Source organism: Antechinus flavipes, chromosome 3, assembly GCF_016432865.1.
Source record: "Antechinus flavipes isolate AdamAnt ecotype Samford, QLD, Australia chromosome 3, AdamAnt_v2, whole genome shotgun sequence".
Classification (NCBI taxonomy): domain Eukaryota; kingdom Metazoa; phylum Chordata; class Mammalia; order Dasyuromorphia; family Dasyuridae; genus Antechinus; species Antechinus flavipes.
The window spans coordinates 2163206-2181834 of record NC_067400.1 but is presented as its reverse complement, the minus strand read 5'-3'; the positions used below and the strand labels follow the sequence as shown (position 1 = coordinate 2181834).

The following is an 18629-nucleotide window of genomic DNA, read 5'->3' as shown; positions in this document are numbered from 1 at the left end:
AGCTGGCCGGGAGGCTGGGGAGGGCTGAATGAGGGGAGAGGTCCCTGGGCTCCTCCCCCTTCAGGAGTTCTGATCTCAGGACCCTAAGTCAGCCCCAGAGGCTGGTGCGGGGAGGACGCCCTGACCCCCGCCCCCGCCCCCCCACTCTCAGAAGGAGAAGCTGCTGGACAGAGGAGTGGCTCCCGACCCGGCTCTGAATTGGAAACCTTTTCTAGCTACTTTCTAGACCTCCCCAAGGAGCTCCTGCCCTTAAGAGGCTTCCATTCCTCCGCTGGGACCCAACGTTTAGGAGGCGAGTAGGGCCGGGCCGAAGCAGAAACCCGAGAGAGCCTTTCAGGAGAGCGGGAAGGGGAGGGCAGGCTTTTTCAGCGAACCCAGCCTGGCTACCCCCGGGGTCCGGAAACTCAGGAAGGGAGGGGCGCAGAGGCAGGTGGATAGGGGCAAGGAGGGGCAAGGGTGGGCAATGGGCCTCTCCCCATAGGCGAATCTTCAAGTTAGACAGAAGCAAGTTGCGCTGCGGCTGGGAAGAGGGCAAAGCCGTGGGCAGGGGCTGCAGGCCAGATGCCAGTAGCCGATGAAAAAGCGGGAGAGATTCCCCAAGGGGTGGGGCTCCCCAATCCCCTCCCATCAGGAGCAAAGCGGGAGAGATCCCGGAGGGGAGGGGAGCCCCAGTCCCCTCCCATCAGGAGCAAAGCGAGAGAGATCCCGGAGGGGAGGGGAACCCCAGTCCCCCTCCCATCAGGAGCAAAGCGGGAGAGATCCCGGAGGGGTGGGGCTCCCCAGTCCCCTCCCATGCAAAGCGGGAGAGATCCCCCCGAGGGGTGGGGCTCCATCAGGAGCAAAGCGGGAGAGATCCCGGAGGGGTGGGGCTCCCCAGGCCCCCTCCCATCAGGAGCTGGACCTCTCTGGCCAGCTCCGAGCCTCCTATTCTGCCTTTCTCAGGTCTCCTGAGGCTACCCTCACTCACCCCTCCCCTTCCCCTGCCTCTCCTCGGGAGCCCCGGGGCAGGGGGGACCCAGAGGGGCGCACCTGGCTGCAGCCAGTGAACCAGGGATGGGGGGAACGGAGCGGAGGAATGAGCTCACTTCCTAGGTGAGAAGAAAGGCCACAATCCCACCCCCTTCTTAGGATCGTCGCGCTCCCCATTCATCCATTCGGGGAACTCTCGGATTCGGGCCCCGGGGCCCCCGCGCGCATCCCGCAGGTAAAGCTCCGGGAGCTCGCCGAAGGGGAAGCGGCGGAGGGAGGCGGCGAGGGCCGGCGAGCCGGGAGGCCGGAGGAAGCGGCGGACGCTCTCCGAGTCCTTCCGGGCCGGCCGCAGCCCCCGCCAGCACCCCCGCAGCCGCCTCGTTCCCCGGGCTGCCTCAGCCTCCGGGCGGGCGCGGGGGACCGGCCTCCGCTAGGGATGCTGCAGAGCGGGAGGGCGTCCTCGGCCGCCTCGGCCGCCCTCCCTACCCTGCAAAGAGGGTGTAGCTGCTTCGTTCCGAGAGGAGGTTAAGGAGGGAGGAGCTCTCGTCCTACGCAACGGCCTTCCTCCGCCTGCGTCAGGCTCTCCGCTCCGCCCGAGGATGCGGCGGAGAGCCTTCCATCCCTCTCCATCCCCTTCTTCCCCTCCCCCTCCTGGGCCCGCGGAGGGGAGTCTGGCGCTCAGCCCGTGCGCTGCCCCTCTGTGGCCCGGGCCTCTGGGGCGCGACAGCGAGGCGAGGGTTCTTGGATACCGGGGGGCCCGTTACGGGGCCAGGAAAGACCCTCCGAGGAGCTCCCCACCCCGTCCGGCCGCGCCCTTCTGGCTTCTGGGGACACGTGAGGGAGGCGTTGGGAAAGTCCAGGAGCCAGAGGGGCGGGAGTCCCGGGCGGCCGGGAGGGGAGCAGGCGGGAGTTGCCGGCGTGGACCTTGTCCGAAGCCCCTCCTCGGCTGACGGGGCAGAGGGTAAGGAGGCGCTCAGCTTCCTCGCCCGCGTCTGGGGGGGGGCGGGGGGCTGAGCCTCAGGCCTCCCGGCCAACCCGAATCCCCCGTTGAGCCAAGCCCCCGGCGCGGCTGCTAGGCTCGCTATTCAAGCGCTGCGGGCGTGGCTCGCGCCCAACCAATGGACTGCGGGCTGGTTGGGCAGCCCTGGACGCTCCCTCGTGGGGAGGCTGGCCCCGGCGGCGCCGCAGGTCCCCGGCTACCTAGCGAGGGCCGTCGGCACGGGAGGGGCGGCCGCCCGGGAGCTGGCCAGCGCTGCCCACGGAAGGGCCGGGGACTGGTGAGCACGGCGGGGCCGGCCGTCAGCTGGGCTTGAGCCGTCACCCCCTCCCGCAGCCCAAGCGGGAAGCTCCAGGAGAAGCGGGGGGCGGGGGGAGGGCGGTGCTTTCTCTGGCCGGCTACTGGGGGGCAAGAGGAGGAGGAGGGGCTCCCAGTCTGGCCGAGATGGCGGGCTGCCTCCAACACCAACGAGCCCTCCCCTTAACTGCCCCGACTTGAGAGGGGCCGGGCCGGGGGACCCTGGGAACTCTGTCCATGCCGCCGCCTTCGAGGGGAAGGCCCGAGGGGCCGCAGAGGAGCCTGGAACTCGGGGCCCTCTGGAAGAATTGTGCTTCCTTTCTGTTCTCGTGGAGTGGTCACTGCCCCGAAGCTGCTCCTTGGCCCTGACGGCTGGGGAGCGCCTCCCGGGCCGGCCTTCTGAGGGTGGGGTGATCTTCCTACGGAAGCCCCCTCCCCACTGCTCCCAGTATCCCGCCGGTTTCCCAAGACTCCCAGCTGCAAATATAAAATCCTCTGGCTTTAACGCCGCCCTAGCTTGGTTCCTTCCTACTTTTCCAGTCTTCCTATTCCCCTCTTTCTTCCCCCCCACCCCCGTATTCGTCCCATGCCCTCCTCCAGCTTCTACCCGAGCCTCCCTGCTCCCTTTCAGAGCAAAGGGCTTTTCTCACGTTTTCTGTATTTATTTATCCCGTCTAGCTGCACCCAGGGGTTAAATGTTGTCTCTGTGTTAGATGGTCAAGGACTGGTCAAAGAGCCCAGAGCAAGGAGGACTCTTGGTCCTGTCCCGGCCTCCCCTAGGACCCAAGGAGATTTCAGATCCATAGGAGCAATGGGCCCCAGTCGCCTCATTCTGGTGGGAGCCTGGACACCCTCTCTGGCAGACAATGACGCCCTAGTTCCATTTATTTGAAACAAACCCTCTGGAGGGCTTAGCTGGCTCTGGGTTACTCCCCGGGGGCTCAGCTCAGTTATTAACCGCACTGTGTGCCCGTAGCCGGACGCCCACTATGCCAGGGGCCTCGCTCCTGCCGGAAGGACAGGAGAAAGGTCCGGGACTGGTTGGAGCTTTCTGCACCGGGTAAGAACGCTAAGACTTCCAGGGCCTTCAGACCGGCCCCTCTCCCGCCCTCACTCCTACAGCTCCCAAGTGTGCCTGGGGGGCCCAAGAACAATAGGGAGACTGCCGGGGCCGGGAGTGGGGGCATGAAAGGGGAAGCCAGCAGATGGCCCTGGCCCATGGCTCTTCTTGCTTGCCAAGTCCTGGGCATAGGAGGTGATGTGAAATCGAGGCTCCTGAGCACAGATTGTCCTTGGACAAAACATCCTGACATGGCCCAACCCTTCTGGAAAGCAACCAGCAATTGTTCTTCATTAAAACACCTGTACCCATTCTCCACAGACTCCACAGTCAAGGCATGTCTGCTAAAAAGAACCCCATAACTCCCAAATAGAAATATGTCTGCTAAAAAGAACCCCATAATCCCAAATAGAGGTATGCTAAAAGAACCCTGTACCCCCAAATAGAAGTATATCTGCTAAAAGAACCCTGTACCCCCAAACAGAAGTATGTCTGCTAAAAAGAACCCTGTACCCCCAAATAGAAGTATATCTGCTAAAAAGAACCCTGTACCCCCAAACAGAAGTATGTCTGCTAAAAAGAACCCCATAACTCCCAAATAGAAGTATGTCTGCTAAAAAGAACCCCATAACTCCCAAATAGAGGTATGCTAAAAAGAACCCTGTACCCCCAAATAGAAGTATATCTGCTAAAAAGAACCCTGTACCCCCAAATAGAAGTATATCTGCTAAAAAGAACCCTGTACCAAAAAAGAATCCTGTACCCCCAAATAGAAGTATGTCTGCTAAAAAAGAATCCTGTACCCCCAAATAGAAGTATGCTAAAAAGAACCCTGTACCCCCAAATAGAAGTATATCTGCTAAAAAGAACCCTGTACCCCCAAACAGAAGTATGTCTGCTAAAAAGAACCCCATAACTCCCAAATAGAAGTATGTCTGCTAAAAAGAACCCCATAACTCCAAATAGAGGTATGCTAAAAAGAACCCTGTACCCCCAAATAGAAGTATATCTGCTAAAAAGAATCCTGTACCCCCAAATAGAAGTATGTCTGCTAAAAAGAATCCTGTACCCCCAAATAGAAGTATGTCTGCTAAAAAGAACCCTGTACCCCCAAATAGAAGTATGTCTGCTAAAAAGAACCCTGTACCCCCAAATAGAAGTATGTCTGCTAAAAAAGAATCCTGTACCCCCAAATAGAAGTATGTCTGCTAAAAAAGAATCCTGTACCCCCAAATAGAAGTATGTCTGCTAAAAAGAACCCTGTACCCCCAAACAGAAGTATGTCTGCTAAAAAGAACCCTGTACCCCCAAATAGAAGTATGTCTGCTAAAAAGAACCCCATAACTCCCAAATAGAGGTATGCTAAAAAGAACCCTGTACCCCCAAATAGAAGTATGTCTGCTAAAAAAGAACCCCCCAAATTCTCAGGGCAGCCCTACCTTTTGACAGTAACTTCAAACTGAGAAGCAGATGGCCATCAACCAAGTGGGGGGCGGCAGACCAAACTGTGGCGGGTGAATATGGTGCGATGCTTACCATGCCCCAAGAAATGACAATAGGGACAGATGGAGAAGTGGGGGAAGAGCCACATGCACTGATGGAGAACCAGAAAGCTGCGTCGGCCATGGCCACAGGTCACATCAAGAGGGGTTTCTCGAGGGCCTTGCGTTTGGGCCAGGCTCTGTGCTAAGGGCTGGGCCCTGGGAAAAGTGAAGCAACCCAACAGAAGCGGGGGGGGGGGGGACCCGGGAAACGGCCAGGACCACACCCCAACAGCCTTCCAGAGGGAGCCAGGAGAGTTTCTCTTGGTCTGTCCTCATGGAGGGGGCCTGTCGGCATGCGGGGGCCTGTGGGTATGGGGGGGCCTGTGGGGGCCTGTGGGTACGTGGGGCCCTGTGGGTGTGGGGGCCTGTGGGCACACGGGGGCCTGTGGGTATGGGGGGGCCAGTGGGCACGTGGGGGCCTGGGACATGTGGGGGGTCTGTGGCATGTGGGGGCCTGTGGGCACACGGGGGCCTGTGGGTATGGGGTGGCCTGTGGGCACGTGGGGGCCTGGGACATGTGGGGGCCTGTGGTACGTGGGGGGCCTGGGATATGTGGGGGCCTGTGGGCACGTGGGGGCCTGGGATATGTGGGGGCCTGTGGGCACGTGGGGGCCTGGGACATGTGGGGGCCTGTGGACACGTGGGGGGCCTGGGACATGTGGGGGCCTGTGGGCACATGGGGGGCCTGGGACATGTGGGGGCCTGTGGGTGTGGGGGGGGGGGCCTGTGGGCACATGGGGGCCTGTGGGCACGTGGGGGCCTGGGATATGTGGGATCCTGTGGGTACGTGGGGGGCCTGTGGGCGTGCGGGGGCCTGTGGGTACGTGGGGGGCCTGGGATATGTGGGGGCCTGTGGGCACGTGGGGGGCCTGGGATATGTGGGGGCCTGTGGGCACGTGGGGGCCTGGGACATGTGGGGGCCTGTGGGCACGTGGGGGCCTGGGACATGTGGGGGCCTGTGGTGTGGGGGGGGCCTGTGGGCACATGGGGGCCTGTGGGCACGTGGGGGGCCTGGGATATGTGGGGGCCTGTGAGTGTGGGGGGGCCTGTGGGCGTGCGGGGGCCTGTGGGCACTGGGGGGCCTGTGGGCGTGCGGGGGCCTGTGGGCCAGGTCCGTGCTGCCAGGCAGGGCTGCCCGCTGGCTCCTCTCCTCGATTCTGAAGGGGTCCCCCCAAGTCCGAGACAGGATCCCGGGAAGGAAGTCTGGAAAAGGGGGTCGGGGCCTCCCTCCCAGGAGAAGTGGGGCCCCGGCCAGAATGGGGGGCCCGAGAATTCTCCCCCCCCCGGGAGATCACCTGTCCTGCCCCCAGCCCCCGACACTTGGGACACCGGGGGCTGCTGTCTCTCTCCTTTGTCCCTGCAGTGCTTAGTTCCGCGCCAGGCACACAGGAAGCGCTTAATAAATGCTTGTTTGGAGACTGGCGCCTTTGCTTAATCCTCAGGCCTTGTTTCCAAGGAGGGCTCGGGGCTGAGGCTCATTGAGGACCCAAGGCCCCGGGGACCCCGGGATCGATCGTGCGGCCGCCAACGCCTCCTTTCTCTGTTTCCGAGCAGGTGGAAGGAACTCGCGGTTCAGCTTGTCCCGAGGCGGAGCCATGCTGGCTCCCGGGTTCTCCAGGGCTCTGGCGGCCCTGGCCCGGGGACGCCTCCGTTTCCCAAACGTTCCGGACGTCACGAGGTGAGAGCCGGGAGCCGGGTCTCTGGGGGGCTTACCAGAAGGGGGGAGCTGGGGGCCCCGGGGTCCCCCCACCCCCCTCCTGCGGACCCCAGCCTCTCCTGATAGTTACAGAAGCCCGGCAGGTTTGGCCGCTCTCCCCGGAGGGAGGATACACGAGGGTCCCAGAGAGGGCCGGACGCCCCCGGCAGCGAAGGCAGGATTAGAAGCCTGGACCCCGGCCTGGGAGGTCAGGCCCTCGGGGTCACCAGCGGGGGTTGGGCTGCCAGGGCGCCGGCGTCCCATGGGGCTCCAGCTGAGCCCGCCCCTCCCCCTTCCCCCCAGGGCTGGCCAGGTGCTGTCCGGTCTACACTCCGTGGGGGACGAGAAAACCCAGGAGCCCCAAGAAAAAAGGGTGAGCAGAGCCCTGGGGAGCGGTGCCCCCGGGGCCAGGCCCTCGGTCTCGGGGGGAGGCCGGGCACCCCTGGAGCAGAACTCAGGCTTGGTGCTTGTCCCTGGCTCCTCCCCTGGCCCTTTGCGGGGCTCCCTCAGTGGGTGAATAGCCTCTCTTAGGCTCTCTCTACATTGGCCAAGGACCCCCAGGGGATTGGTGGGGGAGCTGGGCCCCCCCAGCCTCCCCCACAACTTGCACCCCCAGCCTCTGATACCCCCCAGCCTCCCCCCCAACTTACACCCCCCAGCCTCCATCTCCCCCCCAGCCTCCGTCTCCCCCCCAGCCTCTGTCTCCCCCCCAGCCTCCGTCTCCCCCCCAGCCTCTGATACCCCCCAGCCTCCATCTCCCCCCCAGCCTCCAGCCCCTCTGGGTGCAGACAGCTCCAGCCCCCCTTCTCACGGAGAGCCGAGGCCCCCCCGGCTGCCGGCCCTTCTCATTTACTGCAGAGCGCTGCCCCTGGGCTGGCTATGTCTCCCCCTCCCCGCCCTTTGGGCCTCCAGGATTGCGGGGCAGGTTCATAACGGGCTCCCCGGGCCTCCCTCCCAGGCCCTCAACAAGGCCGTGTTGGTCACCGGCTGCGACTCGGGCTTCGGCCTCTCCATCGCCAAACACCTGCACGCGATGGGCTTCACCGTGTTTGCCGGCTGCCTCCTCAAGGTAGGGGAGGCCCCGAGAAACCCCTGTGCCCCCTGAGACCCCTGTGCCCCCTGAGACCCCTGTGCCCCCTAAGAGACCCCTGTGCCCCCTGAGACCCCTGTGCCCTCTGAGACCCTTGTGCCCCCCGAGAGACCCCTGTGCCCTCTGAGATCCCTGTGCCCCCTGAGACCCCTGTGCTCCCTGAGAGACTCCTGTGCCCTCTGAGAGACCCCTGTGCCCCCTGAGAGATCCTGTGCCCCCTGAGACCCCTGTGCCCCCTGAGAGACTCCTGTGCCCCCTGAGAGACTCCTGTGCCCCCCGAGAAACCCCTGTGCCCCCTGAGACCCCTGTGCCCCCTAAGAGACCCCTGAGACCCCTGTGCCCTCTGAGACCCTTGTGCCCCCCGAGAGACCCCTGTGCCCTCTGAGATCCCTGTGCCCCCTGAGACCCCTGTGCCCCCTGAGACCCCTGTGCCCCCTGAGACTCCTGTGCCCTCTGAGAGACCCCTGTGCCCTCTGAGACCCCTGTGCCCCCTAAGACCCCTGTGCCCCCTGAGACCCCTGTGCCCCCTGAGACTCCTGTGCCCTCTGAGACCCCTGTGCCCCCTGAGAGACTCCTGTGCCCTCTGAGAGACCCCTGTGCCCCCTGAGATCCCTGTGCCCCCTGAGACCCCTGAGACCCCTGTGCCCCCTGAGAGACCCCTGTGCCCCCTGAGACCCCTGTGCCCCCCGAGAGACAGAGGGGGAGACTGAGGGAAAGGCCTCGTCTGGGGCCAGGATCCAAGTTTGGTTCTGTCCCAGAGTGGGGCGGGTGAAGCCCGGGCTTCCCCTTGCCCCCTCCCCATACCCCCCGGCAGGGCTCGGGCACCAAGGGAGCTTCCTCTGTGAAGGAAAGCGCTCCCTGGGCTTCCGGGACTCGGCCTGGGCCCCCCCATTTTCCAGTCGTGGAGCCTTTGGGAGGCGCTGGGCTGGCCTCCGAGGCCCCTTTGTTTCCTCCTGTCTCAAGGGAGTCTGGTCTGACTCCTCGGGGAAGCCGGCTGGCTCTTAGGGGAGCCTGAGGCGTCACAATCTGCCCCCCGACATTTCCAAGAATCTTTCTGGGCACCAGGCGAGGGCTACCTTGTGCCTTGGACCCTCTGCTTCCTAAGGAAATCCGGGCGACTTTGGCCCTTCTCCGGGCGACTTTGGGCCTTCTCCGGGCGACTTTGGCCCTTCCCTGGGTGATTTTGGCCCTTCTCCGGGCGACTTTGGGCCTTCTCCGGGCGACTTTGGCCCTTCTCCGGGCGACTTTGGGCCTTCTCCGGGTGACTTTGGGCCTTCTCCGGGTGACTTTGGGCCTTCTCCGGGCGACTTTGGCCCTTCTCCGGGCGACTTTGGGCCTTCTCCGGGCGACTTTGGCCCTTCCCTGGGTGATTTTGGCCCTTCTCCGGGCGACTTTGGGCCTTCTCCGGGCGACTTTGGGCCTTCTCCGGGTGACTTTGGGCCTTCTCTGGGCGACTTTGGGCCTTCTCTGGGCGACTTTGGGCCTTCTCCGGGTGACTTTGGGCCTTCTCCGGGCGACTTTGGCCCTTCCCTGAGTGACTTTGGCCCTTCTCCGGGCGACTTTGGGCCTTCCCTGGGTGACTTTGGGCCTTCTCCGGGCGACTTTGGGCCTTCCCTGGGTGACTTTGGCCCTTCTCCGGGCGACTTTGGGCCTTCCCTGGGTGACTTTGGGCCTTCTCCGGGCGACTTTGGGCCTTCCCTGGGTGACTTTGGGCCTTCTCCGGGCGACTTTGGGCCTTCTCCAGGCGACTTTGGGCCTTCTCCGGTCGACTTTGGCCCTTCCCTGGGTGATTTTGGCCCTTCTCCGGGTGACTTTGGCCCTTCTCTGGGCGACTTTGGCCCTTCTCCAGGCGACTTTGGGCCTTCTCCGGGCGACTTTGGGCCTTCTCCGGGCGACTTTGGGCCTTCCCTGGGTGACTTTGGGCCTTCTCGGGCGACTTTGGCCCTTCCTGGGTGACTTTGGGCCTTCTCCGGGCGACTTTGGCCTTCTCCGGGTGACTTTGGCCCTTCTCCGGGTGACTTTGGCCCTTCTCCGGGCGACTTTGGGCCTTCCCTGGGTGACTTTGGGCCTTCTCTGGGCGACTTTGGCCTTTCTCCGGGTGACTTTGGGCCTTCTCCGGGCGACTTTGGCCCTTCTCCGGGTGACTTTGGCCCTTCTCCGGGCGACTTTGGCCCTTCTCCGGGTGACTGGCCCTTCTCCGGGCGACTTTGGCCCTTCTCTGGGCCCCTGGTGTCTCCAGGCTAGCCCAGGTCTTTGTGTGAGAAGGAGCCTCTTGTCGCTGTCCAGATCCTGCATGCGAGGGATGCCCAGCCCAATGCCCGGAGGCTCCCTGTCCCCTCCAACCTCTCTCGGGGGTCCTTTCCAGGGGAGCGACTGTTTTCCCAAAAGGGAGGAGCTGAGGGTCCAGCTTGTTTTGAGCTGGGAGAGCACCGAGCCCACTCAGGCTACCCCCCATTTTACAAATAAATGGAGACATTCTTGGGAACTGGTCTTTGGGGCCCCTCACTGGCGGACTCCCAAAGGAGGCTGGATGGCCACGCGCGGGGACGTGGAGATTCGGCCGGACCCCGGCTCTCTCCCAGCCCCCAAGTGTGGGGACAATGGGAATGGATCTGGGGCTTCTGCCTCTGAGGGCCCCCTTCCCCCTGTGAGCCCCAGGCTTTTCTGGGAGCCTCAGAGCTCGGCTGCTGCCTTCTCAGCCCGGCCTTTCCCGGCCTGAGGTTGGTCTTAAGCCAGGGCTTCTGGTGTGTCTGTGTGTGTGTCTGTGTGTGTCTGTGTCTGTGTGTGTCTCTGTGTGTCTGTGTCTGTGTGTGTCTCTGTGTGTCTGTGTCTCTGTGTGTGTGTGTGTGTGTCTAGGATAAGGGAGAAGCGGGCAGCCAAGAGCTGGACGCCATGAATTGCGACCGTATGAAGACCATCCAGCTGGACGTGTGCAAAAGTGCCGAGGTGAACAAGGCCATAGAGACCATCCAGGAGAACCTGAAGGAGCCCAGCAAAGGTGAGCCAAGGACGGGCCCCCCTGGGGGGCTGGGCCCCAGCCACTGACCCAGGAGACCATCGGCCGCCGCCCTCTGCGTCTTTTTGGGTTCCCGGTCCGCACGTTTCTCCCTAAGCCAGAGAGTTTGCCTTTCATGGTCCTTGCACGCACATGTTGGCAAGCACAGTGCTCGGCATACAGTGGGGGCCAAATAAATGCTTGTCAGATTGCGTGTCAGGGGTGGGAGAAAGAGGCTCATGGGACGGGGACTGGGCAGTTCATCAGTGACATTTTAAAAGTGTTTTTGCTAAAAAAAAAAAAAAAAACAACAAAAAAATAGGTACTGGAACATGGACACTAGGTAAGCTCTTATACGTGACGGGCAAAACTATGGGAACGCGCAAAATGAACCACCTGCTCTGGGGAGAATTTGAATGCGGGACCGTGTGGGGAGGGGCCCAGAGACCCCGAGGACGCCCTTCTGCTCCGGGCTTGGGCAACGCTGCCCCGGCTGAGAAACTGCCCTGGGATCTGTAGTTTTAAGCTCAGGTTTTAATTGCAAAAAGAAAAACACAAGAAGCTGAAAGTTGGGAAAGCCGGTGGGACGGGAGGAGCGGGGCGCAGGGGCTGTGCCCCCCAAGTTCAAGGTCGGTCCCTGCCCGGGATGGCCGGTCCCCACCTGCATCTTCCTCCAGTTTGGGGGCTGGGCCGGAGCGCGCCGAGGCTTGGAGACAGGGGGCGTCAGCCCAGGCGCGAGGGTGGGGGGCTCCCTATGGGGACCACGGACTTCAGCTGTGGAGAAAAGCCCCCAAGAACAAAATAGGTGACCCCGAGCTTCTCTCTCCCTCTTCCCATCACCCCCTAACCCTGCCCGCCCCCTCACTGCTCCCCCCCAGCACCGCCCTCTGCCGGCTGGCAGACCTCCAGGGCACCCCTCTGCCCCCCCATTCACGTGGCTCACGGCCACGACTTCCCAGACTGCCGCGGGCTCAGCAAACCCCCCCAAAGCAGCCGCCTAGGGGCTGGAGGGAAGGGTCGGCGGGGGCTTCCCCCCGTCTCCTGGCCCGGCCCCCTCGTTCCGCAGCAGGCGGGGCCTCCGGCCTGTGATCTGGGAGGCAGGGGGGGGGCTTCCAGCCCGGCAGGGCCCCATTCGGCCCGAGCGTGCGCCCACTCGCCGGCTCTCCCCTCTCCCGTGGGGATGGGGCCTCCCCCGGCTGCCTCCGGCCCTGCTGTCACGGCTGCCTTCTTCCGCCAGCCGTGATTGCTCCTCGGCCCCCTCCCCGCCCCCTCTGTCCGGCCCAGGGGCCGTTTGTTTCCTGGGGGTCAGTCGGGGTGAACCCTGGCCGGGGGAAGCTGCCCGAGCCGGGGTTCCGGGGGCCCCGAGCGAGCGCCATGAGGTCTGCCCGGCTTCCCCCGAAGGTCCGGGTGCTCTCCCTCCGCGGGGAAGGACCGAGGGGTGTCCGTGAGGCCGGGCCGGGAGGGAGGCTGCACGAGGGGGTCAGAGCTGTGGGGCCCCCAAGACCAGACACTCACTCCCCCGTGCCCCTCCCCGGGGGGCTCGGCTGCTCCCCTGCCCACACTCGGCCCATTTACTTTGCGTCCGTCTGTCAGACACGGGCCGGGGGCCCCTCGTTCCAGAATTGGAGCCCGGGCGCTGCCAGGCCCAGTGCCCAGTGGGCGCTCGCAAGTGCTTGCGGCTGTTTGGCGGCTTCTCTCGGGGGGTTGGGAGGGGTCTGGGGGAGGGGCCCCGGCCGGCCCGCACAGGCCCTTCCTCTCCCCTGCCTCCCTCAGGCCTGTGGGGGCTGGTGAACAACGCGGGCGTCTCTACCTTCGGCGAGGTGGAGTTCACCAGCCTGGAGACCTACAAGGAGGTGGCCGAGGTGAACCTGTGGGGAACCATCCGGACCACCAAGGCTTCCCTCCCCCTGCTGCGGAAGGCCAAAGGTGAGCGAGGCCCCCCAAACCGCCCTCCCCGCCGCCCGGGCCTGTGGCCAGTCAGGATCTTCCCAGCCAGCGCCTCCCTCCTGGGACAGAGGCCGGACAAGTGCCCGGGCCCCTCGCTGCCAGGCGTGGGGGCGGACACCAAGGGACCCACGGGGGCCTCAGCGTTCGGCCGCGAGCCCCCCGCCGTGAGCTCCGAGCCGGGTCTGGCTGGGGGCCCAACTCCCCGGTGCTTCCCCGAGCCAGGCTGGGGCTTCCGGACGGACCCTCGTGGCCGCCCCTGCCCCTCGTAAGGGCCTCGGGCATCTCCCCAAGTGCGCTCTCCGGGCCTGCCCCGGGGGCTCCCCAAAACCGGGCCCTGCGGCCCTTAAAGGCTTTAAGCGGGCTCTGAGGACCCCTGCGGCTTGTTTGGCTGCCTTTGCTTGGGCTTGAGACCAGCTCCAAGGGGTGGGGAGGGAGGAGTAAGAGGAGTGGGCGGGAGCGGGAATCTTCTCAACCGGCAGTCCTGCCCCTTCTGACCATCCCCGCGACGGGATTCATGTCAGTTAGCCGTCCATCCGTCAGTCCATCCGTCCGTCCATCTATTCACCCACTCACCCACCCACCCGTCCGTCCTACTTGCCTGTCCATCCCTCACTCCACTATTCTTTCATCCCATTAGATTTCAGTCTGTGCAGCCCTCCTCCTCCTGCCATTATCTCCGCCCCTCCCACCCCCATTCGTTAAGGACCCCCCCCATAGGCCCCTCCTGAGTGTGTCCCAGCGGCCCCCGGGGGGGGGTGAGTGTGTCCCAGCGGCCCCCGGGGGGGGGGCGAGTGTGTCCCAGCGGCCCCCGGGGGGGGGGGCGAGTGTGTCCCAGCGGCCCCTGGGGGGGGGGGACGAGTGCCCCAGCTCAGGCCCACCCCCCACGGCCGCCCGCCGTGTCCCCACAGGCCGCGTCGTCAACATCAGCAGCGTGCTGGGCAGGACGGCCAGCGCCGGGCGCTCCACCTACTGCGTCACCAAGTTCGGGGTGGAGGCCTTCTCCGACTGCCTGCGCTACGAGCTGTACCCGCTGGGCGTCCGGGTCAGCGTGGTGGAGCCCGGCAACTTCACCGTGGCCACCAGGCTCTACAAGCCCGAGCGCATCCAGGCGGCGGCCAGGAAGATGTGGGACAGCCTGCCCGAGGCCGTGCGCAGGGACTACGGCAAGCGGTACTTCCGCCAGCGGGTCAGCGACCTGGAGGCCTACTGCAAGAGCGGCTCCATGGACACCAAGCCCGTCATCGAGTCCGTGGGCCACGCGCTCACCTCCAAGACCCCGTACACGCGCTACCACCCCATGGACTACTACTGGTGGCTGCGCATGCAGATCGTCACCCACGCCCCCGGGGCCTTATCAGATATGATCTACTCCCACTGAGCCCCAATAAAGCCTGGGCCACCTGACCCGCCTCTGCTGCTTGGCCGGGCCGGACCCCCGCCCCGGACCCCCGCCCCGGATCCCCGGACCCCCGCCCCGGACCCCCGGACCCCCGCCCCGGACCCCCGCCCCGGACCCCCACCCCGGACCCCCGCCCCGGACCCCCGCCCCGGATGCCCGGACCCCCGCCCCGGACTCTCGTCCCAGACTCTTGCCCCGGACCCTCGCCCCGGACTCTCATCCCAGACTCTCGCCCCAGACCCCTGCCCAGCACCGGGCAGGGGCTGGCTCAGCCAGAGGGAGATCCTGGGAAGGCCACAGTTGCCAGTCAGAGAGCCGGCCCTCGGGGCTGGGGATTCCCTGGGGCCCCCGTCCCTGGGTCCTCACCTCGAGCAGCAGCCCCGGAGCCTTTCTCTGGTGTCCCCTTCGTTCCTGTGGTTAATTGGGAGCTGAGTGTCCTGGGGAGCAACTTCAGGCCACAATTATTTCAGATCCTCCCCTTTCTTCTCCTCTCTCCCCCCCCTTCTCTCCTCACTCCCTTCTCTCTCTGTGTATCAGTCTGTCTGTCTCTGTCTTCCTCCCTCCCTCTCTCTCCCTTTCTCCTCCCCTCTTTCTCTCTCCCTTTCTCCCCTTTCCCCCCTTTCTCCCCCCCTTTCCTCCTCCCCCTTTCTCCCCCCTTTCTCCCCCCCTCTTTCTCCCCCCCTTTCTCCCCCTCTCTCTCTCCCCCCTTCCTCCCTTTCTCTCTCCCTCTCCCCCCCTTCCTCCTCCCCCTTTCTCCCCCCTCTCCCCCCCCTTCCTCCTCCCTTTCTCTCTCCCTCTCCCCCCCTTTCTCCCCCCCTTTCTCCCCCCTCTTTCTCCCCTTCTCTCTCCCCCCTCTCCTCTCCCCCCCTTTCTCCCCCTCTCTCTCCTTTCTCTCTCCCCCCCTTTCTCCCCCCCTCTTTCTCCCCACTTTCTCCCCCCCTTCCTCCCCCCCTTCTCTCTCCCTCTCCCCCCCTTTCTTCCTCCCCCTTTCTCCCCCTCTCTCTCCCCCCCTTTCTCCCCCTCTCTCTCCTTTCTCCCCCCTTTCTCCCCCCCTCTTTCTCCCCACTTTCTCCCCCCCCTTCCTCCCCCCCTTCTCTCTCCCTCTCCCCTCCTTTCCTCCTCCCCCTTTCTCCCCCTCTCTCTCCCCCCTCTCCTCCTCCCCCTTTTTCCCCTCTCTCCCCCCCCCTTGGTGTATCTAAGCCTCTGACACTGCGGCTCCCCCAGGGGGACTGATTAGTGGCAGCCCCACCTGGGCCCCCGGGGCAGGTGTCTCTTCCTGGGTTCCTGGCCCCGAGGTGGGGGCAGGGATGGCAGGGCCGGAGCCGATGGTTCTTACAGCAGCTGCCTCGGGCAGGCCTACAGAGAGAGTGACTTGGTGGGCTGCCCCGGACCCCCCTCCCCGCCCCATGGAAGGCTGTGAGCCGGCTCTCTGGGCCCACCCCCCACCCACCCTCGGGCCTCTGGGAGAGCAAAACAAGGCACTGTGCGAGAGCGCCAGAAGCTCTCCCCCCCCCCCCCCAGCCCGGCCTTCGGGCCGTCTCAGGGCTTTAGCCTTCCCGTGGCCACTTACCCGGCTGTGCGGCCGCCCAGGGCCCGAAGGCTGGTCTCAGGCCGGGGCCGGGCCCGGTCTGTGGTTCTGGGAAACTTTGCTGTTTGGAGCGCGGGATCCCGTGGAGGGCGGCGGATTCCTCTGGGGGCTACAGATCTGGTGAGGGAGATGCCCAGCCTAGCCCAGCGGGCCCGTCAGCCTGTCCATCGGCGTCTGCGTCTGCCGCGTCTGCCTGAATCTGTCGGCGTCCGTCTGCGTCTGTCTGTGTCTGTCGGTCTGCGTCTGTCTGTCCGTGTCCGTCTGTGACTGTCGGTGTCGCATCTGCCTGTATCTGCCCGCGTCCGTCTGCGTCTGCCTGTGTCTGTCAGTCTGCGTCTGTCTGTCCGTCTCCGTCTGTGTCTGCTTGTCCCTCTCCGTGTGTCTGTGTCTGTGTCTTTCTGTCTGCGTCTGCCTGTGTCTGTCTGTGGGCGTCTGTGTCTGCCCGTCTGTCTGTGTCTGTTTGTGTCTTTCTGTCTGCATCTGCCTGTCTGTGTCTGTGTCCGTCTGCGTGAGTCTCTGTCTGTCTGCCTGTGTCTGTCTGTCCTCCTGCGTCTGTCTGTCCGTCTGCGTCTGCCTGTCTTTGCCCGCGTCTGTCTGCGTCTGTATGTCTGCGCTCGTGTGTCTGCGTCTGTGTGTCTGTGTGTGTCTGCTTCTTTCTGTCTGCATCTGTGTCTGTCTGTAGGTCTCTGCGTGCCTGTGTCTGTCCGTCTGTCGGTGTCGGTCTCGGTCCGCCTGTCTGTCTGCGTCGGTCTGTCGGTGCCTGTGTCTGTCCGTCTGGATCTGTCTGTCCGTCTGCCTCTGCCGCTCGCTCTCTGTGTGTCTGGCTCCCTGCCTGCCCGCCAGCCTCCTTTCCTGCTCCTTCATGAGGGCCTCCTGCACCATTCCCTGAGAGCAGATCCCTGGGCCCCACGGAGATGCCGGAAGCCTGAGGGGGCTCTCGGCTCTCCTGGGCTTCGGGCCCCGCCCCACCCCTCGGGGCGCCGGGTTGGAGGGTGGCTTGGGACCCTTCAGGTCACTTCTCGGCTCTGAGGATGGCCACCAAGGCCAGTCCCGAGGCCGGAGGCAGGTCCCGGAGGTCCCGCAGTTGTGCCGGGGCGGCTTCCTTCCTCCGCGCCTTCTTCCCAAGGCCTGGGGGCCGTCGGGGGGCGGCCGGGGTCTGCACCAGAAAGGAAGGGGGTACCCTGTGGCCGGGAGGGCTCCGGCCCGGGACCCCCGGAGACTGCCGGGCCCGAAGGCCAGGCCTTCCTCCCCCTCTGGGCCTGGAGCCCGGCGTGGGGCTGGCCCCAGTAGGAGAGGTGCCGGCCTGGGTCCGAAGCAGAGGGTGAGACCGCGCCTCCCCCCGTGACTCTGGTCCTGCTGTCAGTGCCCAGGGAGAGGAGTCCCACCCAGCCCGGAAGCCTACCTCCAGCCCTCCAAGTCTGCTGGCCTCCGCTGCAGTTCAGGAGGTGACTGAATCAGGGGGGGCGCCTCGTAGACATGACTTCTTGGGGGCTGCCTTTAACAGGTACCAAAGAGGAGGAGGCCGGGGAGGGAAGAAGGCTGCTCCGGGCTCCCAGAGGGCCGGCTGCTGACCAGGAAGTACCGAGACCCTCCATTGTGGAAAACCGGACCCTTCCTGAGGCCGCCTCCTCCCTCTGAAGCCAGAGCTGCCCTTGAAGGTGGAGGAGGAGGAGGGAGGGAAGGACCCTCTGCTCCGGCACAGCGCAGAGAGCCACAGCCTGGGTGCCTTCCCTGCCCGAGCCCAAGGGTGCCCAGGCTAAGCAGCCTCCATCTGGCGGGGCCCCCCAAGGCCCTTCTTCGAAGGAAGGCGGCACCTGGCCCCCCAGCTGGGGCGGCCCACTGGAGTCCCTGCACGCCCCCCTCTCGGCACAAGGCGCTCTCCCGGCTGGGCCCCCGTCACTGGCACGGCCTCCCCAGGCCCCGTCCTCCTCCGATGGGCCGTGCTCCGCGGCGCTGCTGCTGGGCCATGGGAGGCTCGGAGATCAGGAAAGGGAAGCAGCTGCTGGCTCGGGCTCCTCACTGAGAGCCTGGTCTGTGGCCTGGCCCGGGGAAGGCCCAAGAGAGCAGAGCTGTGCCCGGCCAGCCTCAGACACTTCCTTGTGACCTCCCAGGGCGGGACAGAAGTGATGGTGTCACAGTAGAGTGGGATGAGGAGGGGTGGGGTTCAGGAGGAGGAGGGACAAGCATTTAGTAAGCACTGACTGTGTGGTCTGTGCTTCCCACAGATTGTCTGTTTGAGGGGAGGCCGTGGGAGTGGCCGAAAGCTGGGCCCCAGGGAACTGAGGAACAACATGTGAATTTGTGATAAATAAATAAATAATTTCTGGACTTGGTCCTGAGCCTGGCCTGGGTAGCCAAGTCTTCTCTCCAACCCTACCTCCCTCTCACCCTGCCAACCCCCCCCCCCATGGCCCTACACATGCATGCATGCACACCCCCCCATAAACATGGTGTACACACGCATGCACACGCATGCACACTCCCCTACGTGCACCCACCAACCCGATTCCTTCCTGGAATACCAGGCAGTAGAGTGGAAGCAACCCGACTTAAGCTCTTGAGTGTCAGTTTCTTTGGAAGATGGGGTCACTGCTTGTGCTCCCTCCCGCCCGTCCTAGATTCTGAGCCTCTGGACAGGGCTCCATGAGGTTCTCAGGAAGGCCCCTGGGGTGTGGAGTCTGACTGAGCTGGAGGTGATGGAGACCACTTCCCAGGGCTGACGCACAGCACGTGCTGCCCCCACTTTCTGTATGCTGCTCTTGGGTCTCTCACAGCGGCTGTGAGCTGTCATGTCTCCTGCCAATGACCCCGAAAATGTCCACCATCACCCTCCAGCCCAAGCGGTGCGCCACTCCCTCACTCTATAGAAGTGACCCGATAAGTCAGAAGGGAAGAAGGCCAAGGAAACCAAAGCCTGTGCTTTCTCCCCATGGTGGCTGGACCCTCCTGGTCCAAAGCTCCTGCTCCAAGCCTTCCCTGCTCCCACTCCCATCAGTCTCCTTGGCCTGAGTTTCTGACGAGTAAAAGCCAGTCTGGTGGATGGAATT

At 64.4% G+C, this 18629-nt stretch overlaps 2 protein-coding genes across 4 annotated transcripts; one reads left to right on the top strand and one right to left on the bottom strand.

Annotated features, from left to right (window-relative positions):
* Nucleotides 1-1368: 1368 nt before the first annotated feature.
* On the top strand, nt 1369-13999 carry BDH1 (3-hydroxybutyrate dehydrogenase 1). Of its 3 annotated transcripts, XM_051991582.1 has the most exons (8): nt 1369-1930; nt 4773-4957; nt 6422-6545; nt 6867-6936; nt 7522-7632; nt 10510-10651; nt 12422-12574; nt 13504-13999. In XM_051991582.1, exons 2-8 carry the CDS (start codon nt 4852-4854, stop codon nt 13971-13973), a joined length of 1176 nt encoding a protein of 391 aa, XP_051847542.1. In that variant the 5' UTR covers nt 1369-1930; nt 4773-4851; the 3' UTR covers nt 13974-13999. The 3 variants fall into 3 exon arrangements, with proteins under 3 accessions (XP_051847542.1, XP_051847543.1, XP_051847545.1); XM_051991583.1 differs by lacking the exon at nt 4773-4957 and having other exon boundaries at nt 1373-1930; XM_051991585.1 differs by lacking the exons at nt 1369-1930; nt 4773-4957 and adding an exon at nt 2088-2246.
* Nucleotides 11163-18373, bottom strand: LOC127554077 (repetin-like). The gene is made up of 6 exons (XM_051985311.1): nt 18266-18373; nt 16985-17073; nt 15565-16738; nt 15244-15350; nt 14361-14442; nt 11163-11422 (listed from the first exon to the last, which is right to left on the bottom strand). Exons 1-3 carry the CDS (start codon nt 18371-18373, stop codon nt 15721-15723), a joined length of 1215 nt encoding a protein of 404 aa, XP_051841271.1. The 3' UTR covers nt 11163-11422; nt 14361-14442; nt 15244-15350; nt 15565-15720.
* Nucleotides 18374-18629: the final 256 nt, after the last annotated feature.